Below are 20,021 nucleotides of genomic sequence, written 5' to 3' on the forward strand. Positions count from 1 at the left end.
ATGTACACTGATACTCTACTCACTTATTGCAAGAATCAGCTCTCGTCTCTGTGCAAATCCAATAAGTCTCTCCGAGTCTTTCGAAACCACTACTGGAAAGCCATTGTAGTCAGTCTCCTTGATTAATGTCTCAACATCCTCCACCGTCATGCTGTCCTGTGTCAGAACAGAGAGAGGAGCTTCACCACGCCTTGGTCTCATGACATCAGTTGCCAGGGTTCGGTGGGTGAATTCATCCTTCACATCCAGAAATGGGTAGCCGTTCAGATGAATGTGAGCTTCATAGATCCCTTCTTTCCCAAAGGCATCTGCCACCCACTTGCTTGTGACAGCTGCAGCCATAAGAGGTACGATGTACTCCAGGCCTCCAGTTAGCTCAAACATAATCACCACCAGAGAGACCGTCATTCGGGTAACGCCACCTGCCAACAAGGAAAGCAGTCAAGTTTCCTTCAGTGCTCTTGAAATATACATACTAAGCAACTCATTTATATTTTTGAGTCTTATACTCAAAAAGGCATGAGGTTATCCATGCTGAGTACTTTGCCCTTATACTTTGTGAAGTATTTTTGGGCTTATTTCACTGAAGAAAGAGATTTGTCATCTACTGCAATTTTCATCAAAAAGATTGAGTGAACTTGCTCAAGCCAAAGATGTTAACATTGAAAAGCAAATAACGAATGCTAAAAGACTGAGCTATCAAACCAGAAAGCATGCCAAAAAATCAGCTACACTGGATACTTGAGAAACTAAAACTGAATCCTGCCATTAGCCCTCTAAAATGACTCCAAGAATCAGCTAAGTACCACGGCTGGGGCAGGTAGGAGCATTGATAGCTGGCCTTCACATTGGTTTACCTATCGCATTCATACTGAAGAGAAAGCTAAGCATTATCTCTGGGCATGACATGGTTACAAAAGTCTGCATAAGGGTAGTTTAGGGCCACTGCAAGAGCTATGTTACAGCTTAAACCCTAGCTTTTGATATCAGTATAACATGCAGTTTGAACCGTATACAACTTGGTTTGAGGCCATCCAGGCATGCGGCCATAGACAGGGTTGTAGCTGCATTTTTCAATCTAGTCTTTCTGTATTAATTTCATAAAGCAACCCTCCTTACTCCTTCAGTTTACATTAAAGGACAAAAATAATCACATAACTGCAGACAAGTGTGTATGTATCACTGAGTTATTAGGTAACATTTCTTTGCCTCTGTTCAAAAGGCAAATGTAATAAATCTGCTATTTTTAGGCCTCAAAATACAGCACCATTTTAGATGAGAGAAATCAGAAACAGGTCATTAAAAGACGCTTTTAATCTAGCAGCATACAGGAAAATTAAATTGTTGATTATTTAACACAATGATCCGGATATGACTTTCGTCTGAGGAATGCCTTAAACTTCTGACTCTGAAAAGCTGAGAGCAGATACCAAAGTAAGGATCATTTAATACTTATTCTATATCTCTTACTCTAAGCGAGACAGGTCTTGGACTTAAGAACAAGCACTGACCATTCTGCTGTATGTCTCGCTATACTATTAAAATCACTGCACCTTGACTTGGATCTTTTAAAAGAGGAAGTGATTGCTGACTAGCAGATCAACTAGAACATCAGAGGAAAATTTTTGTGTATCATTTCTTTTATGAACATTAAGATCATTTATGGACAAGAGGAAGCACTTCACTCTTTTTGACAGTAAGATTCATCCTAGCTATTTTAATGTGTCTAAACTGCTGTAGGTGTTCACATCCAAAGGGGTGATCCAGATTGCCTTTATAATCTCTGGAGAAAAACAGGCACTTTTGAGGCCAAATTCATCTGTTCGTTTGCCTGGTTTTAGATGTCTGTTGCCAGATAAGACTGATCTTTCCAGTATCTCATTTTTCTGTTTTGACTGTGAAGGGTATCAACACATCTAGCTCAGATGTTGATGTCTACATTACAGACATTAAATTTAGACAAGCAAATCCCACCCTTCCTTCCTCTATAACTGATCGCACAAATGATCCTACTTTTCTAACATGAGGCTCCAAAACTGAAACTTTTCCAGCTCTTCCCTGAGTACGTCTTTATTTCAAATCTACCCAATTACATTAATCATGTGTTATGCCTCCCCACTATTATTTCATCATCTAATGACGGTATCAACAACAACAACAAAAGGAGGTAGAACATACAAGTACAGAAAGGGAAAGATATGATCAGGCAAAAACGTGTTCAGATGGTATGCTTGTAATATTCCTGTTGTATCTATGAATAGAAATTTGATATGTGAGGTATTATTCAATGATCTCGCTTTAATAGTTAACAGATCATTCCTGTTATATCCAATAAATCCTATTGATTGAATGTAATCAGATATTGGCCTATAGTCAAAACAAAAACCAAAAGACAGCCCAGTTGACCATAGTGTGACACACAGCCAAAATAAGACCCAGAATTTTTACCTCTGTAGCTTAAAATTTGGCCAGAACTGGGAAGTTTGTTCCCTGCAGTGATAGAGAGCACAGTCTAAACAAGGAAGTAGCGTTAGTCCAGCTACAGTGGATTTCATTACATCAAAAGGGAAAAAACCCAAGCAAAACACACTCCTTCTTGGAAACCTGTAGCCTAACTTTAATTTTTTCTTTCCTTCTATGTGCTTTTTGACAGATTACAAGGAATAGGCATTGGTGACTGCATGCCTTTCTTTTGTTGACTACCTGGCAGATCACTGGAGAGACCATTTGTGGAAGCTGCCTACGCTTTAGCCCATCACATCTATTACATCCAGAAATGCCAGCATAGCACCTAACACAAACACAAAGCCCTCATAAACAATTTGTAGGTCCCCAAACATCAATGTTATCCATGCGTGAAGCAATGATCAGCAGGTACTGTACCCAAGCAAGCTGCCGCTCCCACCATAGCATAAAGTCCTGGCGTGACACAGTCTGCTCCAGGTCTGCACCAGTTCCTGAAGATGATCCAGTCATGATGGTGATATGCCAGTTGCTCTACTCCGATCCCAACCATCCTGCCAGCCATGGCTCCAACAGCCATGCTGGGAATGAAAAGACCTGAGGGGATCTTGAATAAAATATAGACACGTGAGCACTTTGACAAAAATGACTAGTAATGAAATTATTGATCAAACAATTTATTATTAGTGGTAAGAGAATCCAGTTTCCTTATTAAATGCTAGCTCAAGAGGCCATAGCCTTTTGGCAGCCTACAGTGATGTTCCTCGCGGTCTGAGATAGGTTTCTGCAGTGACTGAGTTTGTGTGGCGACATGCCTATTAATAGCTTTGTAAAATTTTAATGCATTTTTTTAAAGTAATTTTGAATCCTACCTGCTGCATCATACTGAAATTGATAGATAAGCGGTGTTTCTCAATAATAGTCTGCTTTTAAAGTCAAGTTGTTCCTGTTTTTGCCTTTATTGCTTTCTCAGCAGGAAGTCAGGAGCTGCTGATGGTTCTGTCATGGGCTTGAGAATAAGCTTAACTGAAAATAACATCTTGATTTAAACCTCTATCACATGGAGTACTTTACGGTTTTATTACTACTCTTTCAGGCTAAATCAGACCAGATTTTAAATTAAATGTCAAACGCAGAATAAAAATTTAGAGAAAGGAGGCTTACTGCTCAGAGACAGCTATTTCTTCATCTCAGTTTGCTATATATTTTCCAGGAAGTTCTGTGAATCATTACCGTGTTGTCTGCTACACAGATAAGTCACAAATCATTAAAAAACAGCATTGAAATGAAAAAAAAAAAAAAAGAAAAGAAAAGAAAATGAAAATTCGCTTTGCCTTGGCTAAGTGCATTTCCTCTTAGATATCAAGTGCACCTGTCAAGTTGGAGACAAATTTCCTGGTGGAGAAGACAACTCAGATCTGTTGCAAGGGCTTGCATGGAGTTTTTGTTGTTTTTTAGAGAGGAAAGGTTGTTATATCTTTTTAATTCTGAAAATATACCTTGAGTTTCCTAGACAACTAAACTAACAACCTCGGTGTGGCCCAGGGGCGTTAGCGCTGATAACAGCAGGAGCTATCTTCCCCACCATATAGTGTTAATTTTGTTGATACAGTCAGACTGGGCCTTCTAGATTCGGTGGGTAAAGCTATTTTGTCTGTTCTTTTCCAGAATAGTTGAAACTGTCAATTGCTTCTAACAAATTTTAAATATATAAAGAACCACATATCAAAGAACGAACCAAACTCAGTTTTTAAACAAATGAACAAGAATAAAAACAACTGGCTGCCAGCCCCAGCACAAATCACTTTCTGCAGTGAAGGGCATCTCATTTCAAATCCTCCTCCAGAAATATTACACCTGTGCTCTTAAAACTCCCACTCATTCTCCCTGCTCAGGAAATCAGCAGGACTCAGTCACTGGTCCTAAGTGACCTTCTACCATTCAGTAGTTCTTGTCATCAGGGACATCCTAAATGGAGAAAACACGAAAGAAAAGCAAAACTCCAACAACTTCCTACTATCTTTGGGGTAACAGGCCTTCTAAAAGATGGATCCTCAGTTCCACCTCAGTTTTTAAGAGAAAGATGAGATGCTTTAGCTTTGAGTGTGGCATAATGTATAGTGTATAACTCACAAAAACGTCCCATAATCTGCTGCAATCAGATCCAGAACTAAATGCTCAGATAATGGGAGCTGTAGACAGACGGATATGTGTTTTATATGAGCTCTAGCAATCAGGTATATAAAACTCACCACCAACAGCTTTGTATATATTGAAAGCTTGGATAAATTGTTCTTGGACCTTTCATCACCCATTTATGGGGAGGAGGAATGGAAGGAAAAAGTTGCAAATCCAGAATAATCAAATGATACATCTGTCAGTCCTCCCACTCATTCCCTCTTTTTTTCCAAGCTACAGTGCTTAAAAAGATTCAAAAATAGAGCTTTTCAGCTACTTTTATATTTTTGTGAGGTTTTAAATGTGTAAATCAGTAAATTCAAAGCTATTACTTCCCTGAGCATAGCTACCTTGAGGCACATTAAGACATTAATCCAACAAGACAAACAACAACGTAAGTAGTCCGTACCCCTGAAAGAGCTGAAAGAGAGCTGCAGTGGGAATCATCTTGAATTTGCTTATTGGCAAGAATTTAAATTCACACCCAGATTTCTTTTTCACTTAATAAAACTGCAGATGACTAGAAGGTGGAAAAGCAGGGCTCATCCCTTTGCTGCGACAGCGGCCCACAGAGCAAGGTGCTGGCAGGCGGGTGAACCAGCAGGCACGTCAGCTACACCTGTGTGGCTGGGTGTAGGTCAGAGGCACACAAGCCCTGCCAGACAGACCACAGCTGCTGATGGCAACCCATCTGTGCCGTGTGCTCGCGACAGCTTCTGCGCTTGTCCCTGATTTACCTTCATGCCAAAAGTGAATATCGTGATGACAATTTTAAACACCAAAGCCAAGGCGAGCTGCCACATGGCGGTGTAGACTCCAGGGCCGGCAGGTCTGTCGGGAATGTCATCCACCGGGCGGGTCATGTTTGGGTCATTGATATAGTCGCAGAGCTGCGAGGACTCCAGGGCACCGCAGTCGTTGAAGAGCTCTGAGATCAGCTCACTGGTGCTCCTCCGGGTGTAGGGGTTGGGGTAGGCGATGATGGCGGTGATAGCCGTTATCACTATAACCTCCAGGACTGGGTATTTCCCAAGTCTGGTGGTTTTTCGCCTCCTGCACCAGGCGATGTTGCATCGGATAAAGAGGGTTCCCCAGAGGCCACCGAAGACGCCAAGCAGGATGAAGGGGAAGAGCTCGGCCATGTACCAGGGGGTGTGGTACTCCACGTAGAACAGGACCAGCCGGCTGTTTCCAAAAGGATTGATGGACCTCAGTGTGAAGGCAGCCACAAGAGCAGCAAAAAATGACCTCCAGAGGGTTTTCAGAGGAAAGTAGTAGCTGACCTAAAATGAAGCAGAGACCATAAACACTTCACTGAGTGTGACAGAGGGTGTTTGCTTTAGTTATTCACTGGAGCACTGCGCGCAGTAAGCCATCGCCATGTGTTTCATCTGTGACTCTATGTCTGGCTTTACTGGTCCTTACCACAGCCAGAATTGTTCACAAAGGTATCAGAAAAAGGTATTTTCAGTTTTCAGATAGGGAGCAGCAACCAGTGAAAAATCGATAAATCTAAATCCAAAGTTGCTGGCTAGAGACGATAAGACGGGTGCTCAGCAGCTTGGCCCATATGCAGCAGCAAGCTGAAAGCTGGAGAAAGCTCAGTGCAGTGATACATTTCCGGATTAAATAATTTTGTTTGTTTCCAGAAAGCCAGTGTTCTTCTTTTACTCAAACTATGCTAAAATACCTGGTTATTTCTTATTACTAGAAACCAAAGATTATTTTTGCTTTAAAAGTGTCCTGGTTTCGGCAGGGATAGAGTTAATTTCCTTTCTAGTAGCTGGTACAGTGTTTTGGATTTAGGATGAGAACAAAGTTGATAACGCACCGATGTTTTAGTTCTTGCTAGGTAATGCTTACACTAGCCAAGGACTTTTCGGCTTCCCATGCTTTACTGACTGAGAAGGCTGGAGGTGCACAAGAAGCTGGGAGGGGGCACAGCCAGGACAGCTGACCCAAACTGGCCAAAGGGACATTCCATACCATGTGACGTCATGCTCAGTACATAAACTGGGGAAAGCTGGCTGGGGGGGCCGCTGCTCGGGGACTGGCTGGGCATCGGTTAGCGAGTGGTGAGCAATTGCATCGTGCATCACTTGCTTTGTGTATTATTATTATTATTATTATTATTATTATTATTATTATTATTATTATTATTATTATTATTTTATTTCAATTATTAAACTGGTTTTATCTCAACCCACGAGTTTTTCTAACTTGTACTCTTCCAATTCTCTCCCCCATCCCACCGGGTGGGGGGGAGTGAGCGAGCGGCTGCGTGGTGCTTAGTTGCCGACTGAGATTAAACCATGACAAAAAGAAAAATAAGCATATAAATATTTGAAAAATAAAGAGGAATATTAGAAAAAGGCATCAAGTGAAAGTATATTTATTGAAGCAAGTGAACTGCCAGGTCTCACCTCTTCCAGACTAAAAAGCACGCCTCCAATCGGAGCCCCAAAGGCAACAGAAACTCCTGCGGCAGCTGCAGCCGAGAGCACCTACAAAGCAAATATTTACGTACAAGGCATGAGTCCTTTGAAACACCGAGTATCTGGGCAGGGAAATTGGAGATGATTTGAGCCAACCTCACCTCTCTCCTCTTTCCTTCATTCTTGCTGTACTTTGAGAAAAGGCTGCTGAAGAAGTTTCCGCAGCAACAGGCCACGTGGACTAACGGCCCCTCTTTCCCAAGGCTGAGGCCTGAAGATACCACCAGAACCAAGGTGACTGTTTTGATTAAGAGTGTCCACTTTCCCAGGTAGCCCCTAATAATGAACCCACTCAAGATGGTTTTTATCTGGAAAGCAGGAAGAACATGTTGAAGAGCTGAAGAAACCTTTTCTGCTCTGAACTTGCAAATGGAGTTAAAACCCCAGCGGAGTTAAAAAAAATTGCAGACTCCTTGAAAAGAGACAATGACGGAGGGAAAGAAACCGTAGGTAGGGCAACTTTCCCACAGTGATAGCTGAGCAGGGGTTAAGCAGACCACACTTTTACCATTCTTATGGGTGGTCCCCTGCGTCGGTAAGGAGTCTTACAGAGATCAGTAGAAATACGAAACTGTTACGTATCTCCTTGGCTTACAGGATCAGAGCTAAACTAGACCCAACTTTAACAAAGCAGAAAAAAGCAAATAAACAACCACAGACTTTTCCCAGTTAAAACAAGGAAAAAAAGTTCTAAATATTTGGAATGGCCATGCCATAAAAGCATGCAAGTATTATGAAATGAGAAAGTCCAAGAGATCTTATTTTTACACATTTCCTCTCAATTTTGCATGTGAGTGGCTAGAATAGAGCACAGTGCACATGCATGACACACTGGCTGCAGGGTAGGATTTGGGTTTGGACTCTAGCCCTGGAAACGGACTGAGCTGAGCATCACCTCACATGAGAGATTCACCACTTGGAAACTAGATGTACAGTTAACTATGAAAACTTTTTAAAAACACTTACAGCTATATCAAATATGTAACAAACACACACATGTGACTACTTTGAAACATAGAAATTATTTAAATATTTAAAATTATTTGTGGTGGGTTTTTTCCCTGATTGGCTATGAAACATTTGGATGCTTCCCCTAGAGATGAAGAAAAAAAGTATGCCAAGATTTCTAAAATTTGGGCTGTTGATTCTGTCTGCCAGATTCCTAAATAATAATCCCAGTGGTTCTATAGCACTTTTAACAAAACACTGCCCCAATTTCAAAAATTTTGTGTAGCTATGCTGCTTGAATTACAGGGTTCCTCATTTTAACAGCTTAAATAGGGACTGAGGCTCAATATGTAAAATATTGAAAACCAAGTAGAGATTTTGGCTGCCATAATGCTGTCATGCCAGCATGACATGGTGTACAAGGACACAATTTGTGGAAGATGGACAGCCAGACACTTTTCAGGCATCCCAAATGATGGGCAACTTGCATCTTCTGTAGCTTAGGAAACCTTACTTTTGTAGCCCTCCCTCTTTATTTTATTTTGGTTTTATTTAAAGCCTAGCCTAGAAAATGACTGCTTTTGTAACTGCCCCAAGTAATTTCATCCAAGGAAAATTCTGTATAATCTTCTAGTGAGTATGTGCCTCAGCCACAAAAAGTTGGAGTCCGTAAAGTGATGACTGGGAGCTGTTGATTTTTAATTCAAGCTCCGGCAATGAAGAAGTATGTACGTTAACTTGTCACAGTGGCATTTGAACATTTTCTACTATGAAAAACTTAGATGGCCACCATAAAAGCATGTTAGACAAAGGAATGAAGGCAGATGAGATGGAAAGACAATCTTCTTGTTCCTATGCTGCCTCATAGTACAGTTCTGGAATAGGAAAAGGCGGCAAATTATCTTTTCTTTGTTTTGTTTGGTTTTGGATATCCATCCACAAAGAGAAACTCACCTCTGGGATTCCAGAGCCACAGGCATAGGGAGCAAACACTCTGACCAGGGAGACTGCCAGGAAAGCAAAACATAGAGCCCACATAATGTATAGAAAATAGTTTAGAATGTAAGCACTTGCACCCTAGAAAAATAACAGTAACAAACATTGTTAGACAAATGCAGGTTGGTAAATCTCACACTTCTACTAGGAATCATGATGGCATGGAGCCTGGTCTTTTCATTTACGTCCTAGCTGCTGCTTTTCCTCGGGAAGGACAAATGGCTTTATATACTCCAACAATTTTATTACTCATTGAAAGAAACAGCATACTAATATATACCTAACCCAGTCCATACAGTCTGTTTGCAAGGGACCCAAACACCTTAAACAGAGCATCTTTCAAGCACTAAAAAATTAAGCCGACCACAAAAAATTCCCAAACATCAAACAAATCTGTCATAAGGGCAAAAGTAATTGGTAATAAAAAACCACCTAATGAAGGCATCTGCTGTTTCATCCCATGGCAGGTGACAGGGGATGAGACCCTGATACATCCTTTTCTGAGGGCTGGTATTCAAAGGTCAGCTCTCCATGCAGATGCTGATCTTTTCAAATGGCATCCCTGTGTATATCAGCAGCCAGTTCAGTTCGCAAACGGGAAGGGTAAAACCATAAATAAATTCTTTCCTTCTATATGATGCTATCTATGATAGGGTTGAAAATCATTTGAAAACACAATAGCTTGGCAGATCCCACTCAGACACATCTCAATCATTTTTGCCCTGATATTTTAAAAGCATTCCAGTCAATAATAAACCTATCTTCCAACTGAACAGCTTTATTTTACTGACAGAATGGAAATGCTAACCATCATTAGCAACGGTTGACCGTGCAGTGCCACAGTGAAAGCATAGTCAGTAGTGACCTTCAAGCTTTCCACCTGTCCCCAATGGTCAAGTCAAAACTGTTGATAAAATCTGCCTTGGAATACCCCTCCCTCTTCACGAGCATAATTTTTTACATTAATTTCAAAAACCCCACCTACACAGACAAAAGAGAATCTAGTCAGAGGCATCGAATTGGTACAAGGATCTTAAGCCTTCAAACAATCTCCTCTAGCAACATGACACTACAGAATAAAAAACAAGATGAACCTCAGCGCATGAATTGGTATGAATCCTTCACCTCTAAGTGAACTCTTCCTACCGGATGCAATCCCAGCTGCTCAAGAACATCGGGGCCCCTGTCTTTGCTCTGCAGGACAGCAGCCTGGATATCAACATTATGATAAATCAAGTAGGAAAACAGGCATTAATCAGTTGTATCGTGTCTTCAGCTAACAGAGCTGGCCAGGCCCAGTTCCCAGTCATAAAAAACCTAGAGCTGAGAAGTCTCCCTGTTTGCAAGCCTGCAAGGAAATACCCTTTAACAGTACGAATGCTTGCTAGCCTCATTTTCCAGGTCTCTGTCCCATTGAAAAGACAGTAAGGGAACCACTGCCCTTATCCTTATGGGTATATTTGGAAGAAGGGCAATTTGTTAAGGTCCTCTTGTGCTTGCTGAAGTTAGCAGATGGCTTTGCTAATAACAGCAGAAGAGCGATACGATGCCATCCCCCAATGCCCTAAGACTAAGCAGTCATGGATCCCACACTTACAGTGAGTGACATCCATCTGTAGTAACCATGGATCTTTGTTGCTACAGCTGAAGATGGTCTCATTTCCTCATGAATGTCTTCTCCTAGTGCTTTCAATTACAAACAGCTATGGCAATATTTACTCTTCCTCTAGAGAAAACTCTGGATATGTTGCCCCAGGGCAAAATTCTCCTGTCAGTGTGAACCTGGAGTAACTCCAAAGACGACCAATGTCATTACAGCAATTTGGCCCTACAACGTTGATTGAAAGCTCCAGTTTTGCTTCTAAATTCACTGGAGTCAAATTAACTTGGTTTCTTTTTACCTCCTCTTTTTTCACATCTCAGAAGTCACATGAAAACTATGTCAGCTCGTTACTGCAATCACACATACACACCTACAGCACTGTGGCAGGACCCCAGAAGAGTCTATATGGTCAGTTCAGTCTTATCCCTTGGGACAACTCTCTCTGTTACATTTTCTAGATAACTGGCATTCTGCAGGTCCAATTGCAGGAGTTTCTAATGATTAATAATAAGAAAACCTTTGGGAAGTGAAGTAGTAGTAACTCAGTATAGCAAATGGCTCATTTCTCATTCATTATATGCCATTACTAAGGCCCTAAATCAGTAAAAATCTTAAGCCTGTACACTGGAATCAGAGGCCAAAACCACACATCAGCAGAGATGATTCTGCTAAGACCTTTTCCACTAGGGGCTCATAGGACTTACCCTGGCAGCAACAGTAATGAAGCATGCAGGGGAACTCAGCAAAACTTTGTGTTTTAGTTTGCAAGACCTAGCAGTATTTCAGATCTGGTGTCAGTCCAGTTTAGGTACAAATGAAGCACAACTGAAAACAACTCTCACAAACTCAGAATACTGAAATAAAACACATCCCTCAGGATGACATCCATGGCTGACCAATGCTTGTTTTCTCCAGAGGCTGAGAGCTCTACTCTGACTTGACTTGGGATCTCACAGCTTGCAGACTCCCTCCGGTGGACATTACAAATTGGGAAGTGGGTTCCAGGTATAGAGGGGCTTCCTTGTCTTGCAGGTCTCAGCTTCATGACAGGAGATCCAGAAGCCCAGGGATGGGAATCCAGTCCATTGCTGGATCCAGTGTCACGAGCCATGGAAGACATGGGGCCCTTTCCTCTGCTTTGGACAGATGTGAGGCACCAGAAATGAGGTCCTCAGCTCCAGTGATGTTCAAGTTAGGACCAACCTAGATGTGCAGAATAGGGAAGCTCTGGGTCACCAGATACTTGCTAGAGATCTAGCTGAAGGGGATGGCATCTGACGCGCTTTAACACACCCGCTCCTCCAGTGAGTTTGAGGTTTTGAAACTCTCTTGCATCAAAAAACTCTTCACCTGCTCTTTGGAAGTAGTTCAGGACCGGAGGGATGACGGTTATCATTGGCCTACAAAACAGCAACTAGGGAAGAAAACATAGCCTGGTATGTTTCGGATGTGCTATTATGTTTTCCATAATAATTTGTATCAAGACTCTGCTTTGGGCTCATTTTATAGGAGGACTAGAATGAAAACATTTTTCAAGAGATGCCATAGGAAACGCCACAATTCTCAGTGAGAACATATGTACAGGGCTTATCACAGCCATAAATTGGCAAAACCACAAGGAAGAACTGATCTAAATCTTAGTCCTCAAAATGTCAAACTTAGTTGTCTGTGATGAGAAAGAGTCACAGTCGTGCATAAAAAAGACTTGTCTGACCAGGGTACCTTTAAGGAAACTGTTCCAAGTGCTTTCTGTCTAAAATGTGCTCCAAATTAGTCCTTCTGTGTACTGTGCATTTTATAAGGCTGTTACCCAAACATCAGGCACAAAATAAAGCAACATACAAAAAAAAGGCAAAATTATCCTGAAATGCAGTCAAATTCCGTGTATTTTGATCCCTCCTAGAGTCCTCTACAGCTACAGGAATCATGCAAGACTTGCCCATATCCTAAGCCTTTTGCTACAAAACAGAATTTTTACTTTCCATATTCACATTTTTGTTGTGCTTTGCCTGGGATTTCAATGTGACAGTAATAGACAGCTATATTATTAATATTTACAGCATCCATCGGGCCGTGGCAGCCAGAAACCCACAGATCTTAGAGGCCCATTTGTTTTGAAGAGGAGCCTAAAACTAAGGCAAGATTAACCTTTTTTTTCCATTGTGACAGTATACTAGGGGGTGAGAAACCCAATCTGAATACAAAGTGAGTAAAGTTTCACAGTGCCCACCTAGCTGATACCTTTCTTATCGGCCCCAGCATCCAACAGTCATGACTGCTGATTTTGAGTAGCAGGTGAAAGCAATAAATTTTCTCAAGGATATGCTCTGTTCATATATCCCAGCCTTTCAGAGTAACAGCATGTCAAACACATGCACAGGATTTCCAAATCCCATAACAATTGTAACATTCTCCTTCTTTTTTCCCTTCCCACATATTTTTGTTCTCTTAAATTACAACATCGTCCCCAGTCCTGCAACTTTATACCAGGGTAATATTTCTTCACTGTTACAAAGACACAACCACCCAAACCATCTGTTGTTGAAGACCGGTGTGAACCTAGCAAAGCCCTGGCAAAGGGAAGCTTGGCACTGTGGACTGGCACCTGTGCAGAGAGATTTCTGCCTGTGATCAAATGGTGGGAATATTCAGGAACAGTGAGCACCCCGCTACTTTCACTACGGTTAATTAGAACTATGGAAAATTGGGCTATACTTATTCACAGATGCTTTAATCTGGTACTACTCGTACTGTAAACCTGAAGTGGCACGGAAGGGAATGTGAATGACAAACTTGTATGGCGGTGAAGGTGCCCTCAAACACTTTCTGCAGGACCAGACCACCTCCACACTGGGGGAAGATCCGAGACAGTCTCTCCAAGTCACCCATTTTTTAATTGCCTGGCTGGAGATGACTTCTCCCATAGAAGTATATCTTTTCTTCTCCTATTATTGACCAAACTGCATTACCAGATATTTTTTTTAGAAGTCCGATTGCATACTTAAGCCAGTTCTGTTCAAAGCCACATTCATCCCACCTCCATGTCATATTCCATTTTTGTCATATTCAAGTCACCTGTAGAAATGGGGGGGAGGAGGGATTCAAGACAACAGTTCTGCCAAAAAAATCTGAGTTATGAAGGGATCAATATTATTCAATACATTGAATAGCTTAGACTGAAAATAAAATGTCCTTTTGATATTTTTTATAGAAGTATCATCTGCTAAAAGGAGTATAGAAAGGCTTCTTCTGATGTCTTAAAAACAAAACTTTCACCTGCTTTGCTTTGAAACAACATTCTTTGTATTTAAAATTACTACAATTTACAAAAAAGGATAGGAAAAAAGTTCTTAAAATATAAGTTTCATGTCGATCCAGATCTGCTTTTCCCTTCCTGTCCTCTCCCCCTGCAAATTTTTCACTTTGGCCATGTCCTGGTTTCGGCAGGGATAGAGTTAATTTTCTTCCTAGTAGCTGGTACAGTGCTGTGTTTTGGATTTAGCATGAAAACATTAGTTGATAACACACCGATGTTTTAGTTGTTGCTGAGCAGTGCTTACACTAGCCAAGGATTCTCAGCTTCTCATACTGCCCTGCCAGCGAGGAGGTTGGAGGTGCACAAGAAGCTGGGAGGGCGCACGGCCAGGACAGCTGACCCAAACATGATGACATGCTGAACAAAAAAACCTGGGGGGAGTTGACTGGGGGGACCCAGCCACTGCTCAGGAACTGACTGGGCATTGGTTGGCAGGTGGTGAGCAATTGCATTGTGTATCACTTGTTTGGTATATTCTTTTATCATTATTATTATTATTTTCCCTTCCTCTTCTGTCCTATTAAATTGTCTTTATCTCAACCCACCAGTTTTACCTTTTCTCCGATTCTCTCTCCATCCCACTGGGGGGGAGTGAGCAGACGGCTGTGTGGCGTTTAGCTGCCTGCCGGGTTAAACCCCAACAGGCCGCCTCCCAGGGAGCCCGTTATTTCCCCAGCTTTTGGTGCTAGCTAAATATTTTGCTGTCTGATAGAGAAACTGATTGCAAGGGCATAACAAGCAGTTCTTATGCAGCTCCCACTACTACTCACAGCATTTGAATACATCAAATCCATCTGCAATCCCAAAAATTTCCTCTTAAATCTATTTGTCAGGGATCATCTTTTTCGTCCCATAAGATCATGTTTAAAAGAAAAAAAAATGGATAGCAGCTCAGGTCCGCTGGTGGTTATTTTATGAGTGTTATGAAACACTTTTGGTTTAATACCGATAAAAAGAGAGAGCGATCTCACAGTTTTCCAATTTCCACCACACGTGACACTGAAACAATAGGACCTCTCCCGAGTTAAGTAGACACTGCTTGTGGAAATGTCTTTTTTTGCAGCGCTCTCAGTTCATTACTTTCTCTTTCAGAGAAATTCTCTGGAGGGAACATCAGCAAGTATGAAAAAAGGGCATTCCCCGGCCTGCTGTGACCCCAACCTAATCAGGTCTCCCGTACCTCAGACTGGCTTACAAGAAGTTCAGACCATTTCTGCCACTGGGGACATTTGTCCCTGTCATCAAATGTAGTTTCATTAGACGTCCAGCAGCACTGCTCGTGGCTGTACCAGAAGGCAGACAGGCAGACACCCTCTTTCAGGTCTGTCATCCAATCCACAGCTAAATCTATCACTCCGGCTAATGTGCCTGGAAAAAAAAATGCGGAAAAAGAAACCATGGCATTAAAAAATATCACAAAGTCACAAGGAAAATATATCTAATTATAATAACAGCAAAAACTCACGATTTGGGGAAGCAGCTGCAATGTAAGCACAAATATACCAAACAACTGGGGGTAACAGTGAGTTCGCGAAGAAACGGCCACACCAACATGTTGTCTGACATTCAGTGTTCTCTCGGAAAGCTTTTATTTTAAATATTATCATTTTCATACTGACTGATTGCCAAATAGGGAAGGCATAACCGATGTAGGGCCTGATCCTGCAGTCTGTGCCAGGCAGGTGCACCATTTGACTGAGATAAGCAGGACTTCACGCGGGGTGTCTGTACACATACTAAGCTGCAGGTCTCAGACCACGCTGTATTTCAGGGGTAGGGGAGGAGGAGGAGACGTATGTTTTCCTATAGCCTTACCGGTCCCAACACAGCAGCCTTTTAGAAGGATGATTTCAGTACAGAAACAATATGGATGCCAAATTCTGACTTATGAACTTAACAGAATCGGGCTCTCGGTGTGTACATTCATTAGCAATCCAAAGGCAGAATAAAATTATCCTCCAAATCCTCTCTGTACCAAACTAACCCTTATTTCAGTTTTTCCCCAGTACTTACACAGAGCTACAGTGACACCCGGTGGCCACCGGACACAGAGAAGGGTGAAATTGATGTGGCCAGGCACAAAAAAGAAAATCATAGAATCATAGAATCATTGAGGTTGGAAAAGACCTCTAAGATCATCGAGTCCAACCATCGACCCAACACCACCATGCCCACTAAACCATGTCCCTAAGCGCCTCGTCTACTCGTCTTTTAAATACCTCCAGGGATGGGGATTCAACCACTTCCCTGGGCAGCCTCTTCCAATGTTTAACCAAAAATCCTGCTTTTCTAGGGCATTTGCTCATCAGCGAGAATAACCCGCCCCAGCACCGGCACCCTCGGAGCAGATATGTCCTGGTGAACGCAACGCCAGCAGGAACGGGGAGGCTGGGAGCAGCCAGAACACAGAAAGGCAGACCTGCCTTCGCTCCCTATGTCCGTAGTTTCTGGAAAGCGTTAAACCGCCAACTGACAGAAAAGTCATTTAGTGTTTACCAAACCCCACTCACGTACAACGGAAAGTAGAAGTCAGCTACATTTTTATTGGTAATCATTAACACAATTTCAGGAAACCGGTAATGAATTTGAACAGAATTCATCGGTGCGTTTCAGTAGGACTAAAACACTGAAAAAACGTTTTGGAAAATGAAAAATGGTTTGGTTTTATGTTTCCAAAACTTTTAGCTATGTGGCTCCTGCTAAGAATGCAATTACATGAAGCAGGGGTGGGGGCTGCTCCCCTTTCCCCTAGCAGCTGGGGCACACAGGTGGGTTCAAGAGCCAGTTTATTTGACCTGGAACTAAAGTTTTCTGCTTTTCATTTCTGTGAAAGAAGAAGAAAAAAAAACAACATTTCAAATAATCCAGGCATATGTAGCCTGTTTTTTATTCCACAGAACAGAAAAACCCCACAAGTGTTCACAGAGCCTTACACATAAATCTATCTTCTCACTCCCTTAAGCAGGACACTTGTCACCACACTGACAAGTGACGTGACTTGGGTAGCAGTGAAGAATTTTTGTTGTATAGGGGTAATCTGAAGAAATATACAGATACACTAGACAAGATCACAAAAAAAGGCTGCAGCAGGGAGTAGTGATGTCTGTACCAATTATTTTCTTTCATGAAGACCTTGGCTTTCTCTTGCTTACTCTTTTCCATTTTCCCAAGTTTCTATGGAAACAATGAACCATATGCTTAGATGATGATAAATCACTGCGTTGCTACTAACGTCAGCATGCATAGCTTACCGAGTTTTGCAGTAAACTCTAAATTCTCCGCCAATTTTCTGAAATGAAACTTTATAGTTTCATTTAGGAAATAGTACAAAGAATCCTCAGCCCTTGGCCATGAGCACCAAATGCTGATGCCTCTTGCATCTCTTGATGGACCTTTATCGTCCTCTGCAGTTATCCCAATCTTCAAAGCTCAAATCACACTTAATCAGCCAATTGAGTATTAATGCTACCTAGCAGAAGGTGCAAAGGAAGGCAGGCTTTTGAATGTTGTTCCCCAATAAAGTTAATAAACAGAATGAGGAACAAACGCTCAGTTCACTAATATAACAAGCTCACATGCACCACAGTGCCTCTAGGAAAAGGTACCTCTAGAAAAAAAATCCCTTTCGCCAAATGCTTTGGGATCCACATAAAGAGGAAAATGCTACATGCTTTACAGAGGAGAAAATCTTGCAGCATGACAGTGCAATAGTTAATCCTTCACAAGCCAAGTGACCAGGGCTAGAATTTTTCCAAGTTCTGAATCTCTGCAACTTTAAGCGAAATTAATGGAAGTTGCAGAGTGTTCAGCATCTCAGCAAGTCAAGCCTTTCATTTCTGGTGCTTACCATGGCTGTCTAGACATGTCACTGCACCTCTGCAATATAGCATAAGTTTATTTCCCTACTTCTCCATCAAAGGAACTGAACTTGTTCCCTCTTCTGTGTAACCTCCTGCCCAGAATGAAAAATAATGAAGCACTCCAAAGCAAGGAAATGTTGAACTTCATTTTAGATATTAGCCTTTTACCTCTCTCCTTTTCCTTTGTTTGATGATGGCCAATACTCATCCTTTACAATGCCCTAATGAGAATGCTAAAAATTTGCTTTGAAAACATATTTTTCCCAAGGCACCAGTGCCAGAAAACAGTATCACCCAAGTGGCATGACACTGAATTACAAAGGGGATTTTTGCACATCCAGCTCCAGTACGGGAGCATTTCAGTATTAGTACAATAGTACTTTTTGTCACATAGCTTTAGAAAACACAGGCTCGTTCGGTGATCTTCTATAAATAGCATATACCTTCAGTTGGCTAGTAATGGTTAGGTTGAGGGACAGCCACTGGTTTGCAGGCAGGATGGGCAAAGTAAAAACTCAGAATTCCTTAAAAACAAGTGCCTAAAAATTTGGCGCTAGCACCTAAAATTTTTAGGCTCATTTCCCCATACATTGCTTTGTGTTTCTCCAGAAAGTGTGCAAACTTTCTGACTGAGACAGTCCCAGGTAGTACTCACTATCTTTGTCTGGAGCATCTTGTGGGCAGTTTTCATCTGATCTCCACACCAAACAGCATTTATGGGTGTTACATGTCAGACTGTGGCGACAGTGAGGGGCTCCGCTCAGGCTAATGTACGTGTGCACACTCGTTTGTGAAACTTTGGTCTGATCCCAAATGGCTGCTGTTACATTCTTAATATACTTTGGTGTTACTCAAAACATACAGCTCTAACTCTGAAGCTGGCTCTGCTGTGAGCAGAAAGCCAGAGCAGACCCCCTCCAGAGGTCCCTTTCCCACCTATGTTTTTCTGGGACTAATGAAGGATGTGGGTCCAATGACACTCCAAAAATGACATGAATGAGGGCTACTTCCAAATGGGATGGTCCTCTCCTTCCTCCCTCCATCAGCTCCTTTCTGTCAGCAATATTTTGATTGCTTGCGGCCCTGTGGTAACCAACCCTGCTGAGCCCACGGATCAACTGAAAACTAACCTGGTCAAACCCCATTTTTTCCACCAGGCCAGTTCCCGGATCCAACCCCCCTGTGCAGCTGCACATGCACAGAGCAACAGGGCCTGATGGCAGGGATGCCGGAGGGCAGAGGTTACTACTTTTGGCCATGTCAGTTTGTGTTGGCTGTGGAGGTGCAGCCTTTGAAGTGTTGCAAAACCTGAAAGATTCAGTTGACCAAATCGGTGGTATTTAGGCTTCTAGATCAGTTAAGCTCACTGTAAACTCCTGGGCCTGAGTAACTCTTCCAAGTGCCTTTGGAAACACGTGGAGGCCCCTGCCATCCCCTTCCTCAGGAGTCCCACCTTGCTGTCCTCCATCCCCAGCAAGGGGGCAGCAAGGGCAGGGTGCTCCACAAGACCTTCACACCTGGATACTACTCCTGCTGCTTTCCCCCTCCTCTCCCACTCCTCGCCACCCTCTCTCCTTGCCTCTGGTAATGCCTGGACTCAGCTGCCCAAAAGCTTGCCCAGTGTCCGTGCAGCTGAGCCAGGCTGCTCCCCTTGGAGCAGCAGTGGCTTCTGCCTGTTCAGCAGGGGAAGAGGGACCATGGAGGAGCCAGGTTGGTCCACACAACCCTGTGTGATCATGAAGGTGCCCTCGTGGCAGGCCAGCTTCTCTGAGCAGGCAATATTTCAAGTAGAGAGGGAAATGACGTGAAGCGCCTCTTGACTGCACCACCAACCTCACCTCCTCCCTCCCCAAACATGGTTAAGAAACCTCATCCACTCAACAATAATCCCCCCGCTTGTCAAAGGGATGTTGACCCCTCGCTGACGCTGAGATGGTGACTCTTCATCTTTGCCCTGTCCCAGAAACACTGGAGGCACAGAGCATGTGTCATTTCAACGGCAGGCAGAAAAAGTCTACAGAGTCCAGCCCAAATCATGAGCACGCAGGTAATTTTTGTTCTCCAGCTGGTTCACAAGTCCTTGCCCCAATTTAAAACCAGACTAATTTGATTTGACTCTGAGGTAAAACATGTTGCTCTGCACCCTTGTCATTGAAAAGGTT

At 42.5% G+C, this 20,021-nt stretch overlaps 1 protein-coding gene across 2 annotated transcripts in view; it reads right to left on the reverse strand.

Moving 5' to 3' along the window:
* Positions 1–20,021, reverse strand: part of CLCN4 (chloride voltage-gated channel 4) — a 48,711-nt gene that overhangs the window by 11,679 nt on the left and 17,011 nt on the right. For both annotated transcript variants that reach the window (XM_076357732.1, XM_076357742.1), the window contains exons 4-10: positions 15,180–15,367; positions 9,039–9,161; positions 7,238–7,444; positions 7,065–7,145; positions 5,379–5,924; positions 2,884–3,070; positions 24–422 (exon numbers count right to left, since the gene is read on the reverse strand). In XM_076357732.1, coding sequence (XP_076213847.1) covers positions 24–422; positions 2,884–3,070; positions 5,379–5,924; positions 7,065–7,145; positions 7,238–7,444; positions 9,039–9,161; positions 15,180–15,367 — 1,731 coding nt within the window. The remainder of the gene's footprint in view (positions 1–23; positions 423–2,883; positions 3,071–5,378; positions 5,925–7,064; positions 7,146–7,237; positions 7,445–9,038; positions 9,162–15,179; positions 15,368–20,021) is intronic.

The sequence above is a fragment of the Aptenodytes patagonicus genome, chromosome 1 (assembly GCF_965638725.1).
Source record: "Aptenodytes patagonicus chromosome 1, bAptPat1.pri.cur, whole genome shotgun sequence".
NCBI lineage: Eukaryota > Metazoa > Chordata > Aves > Sphenisciformes > Spheniscidae > Aptenodytes > Aptenodytes patagonicus.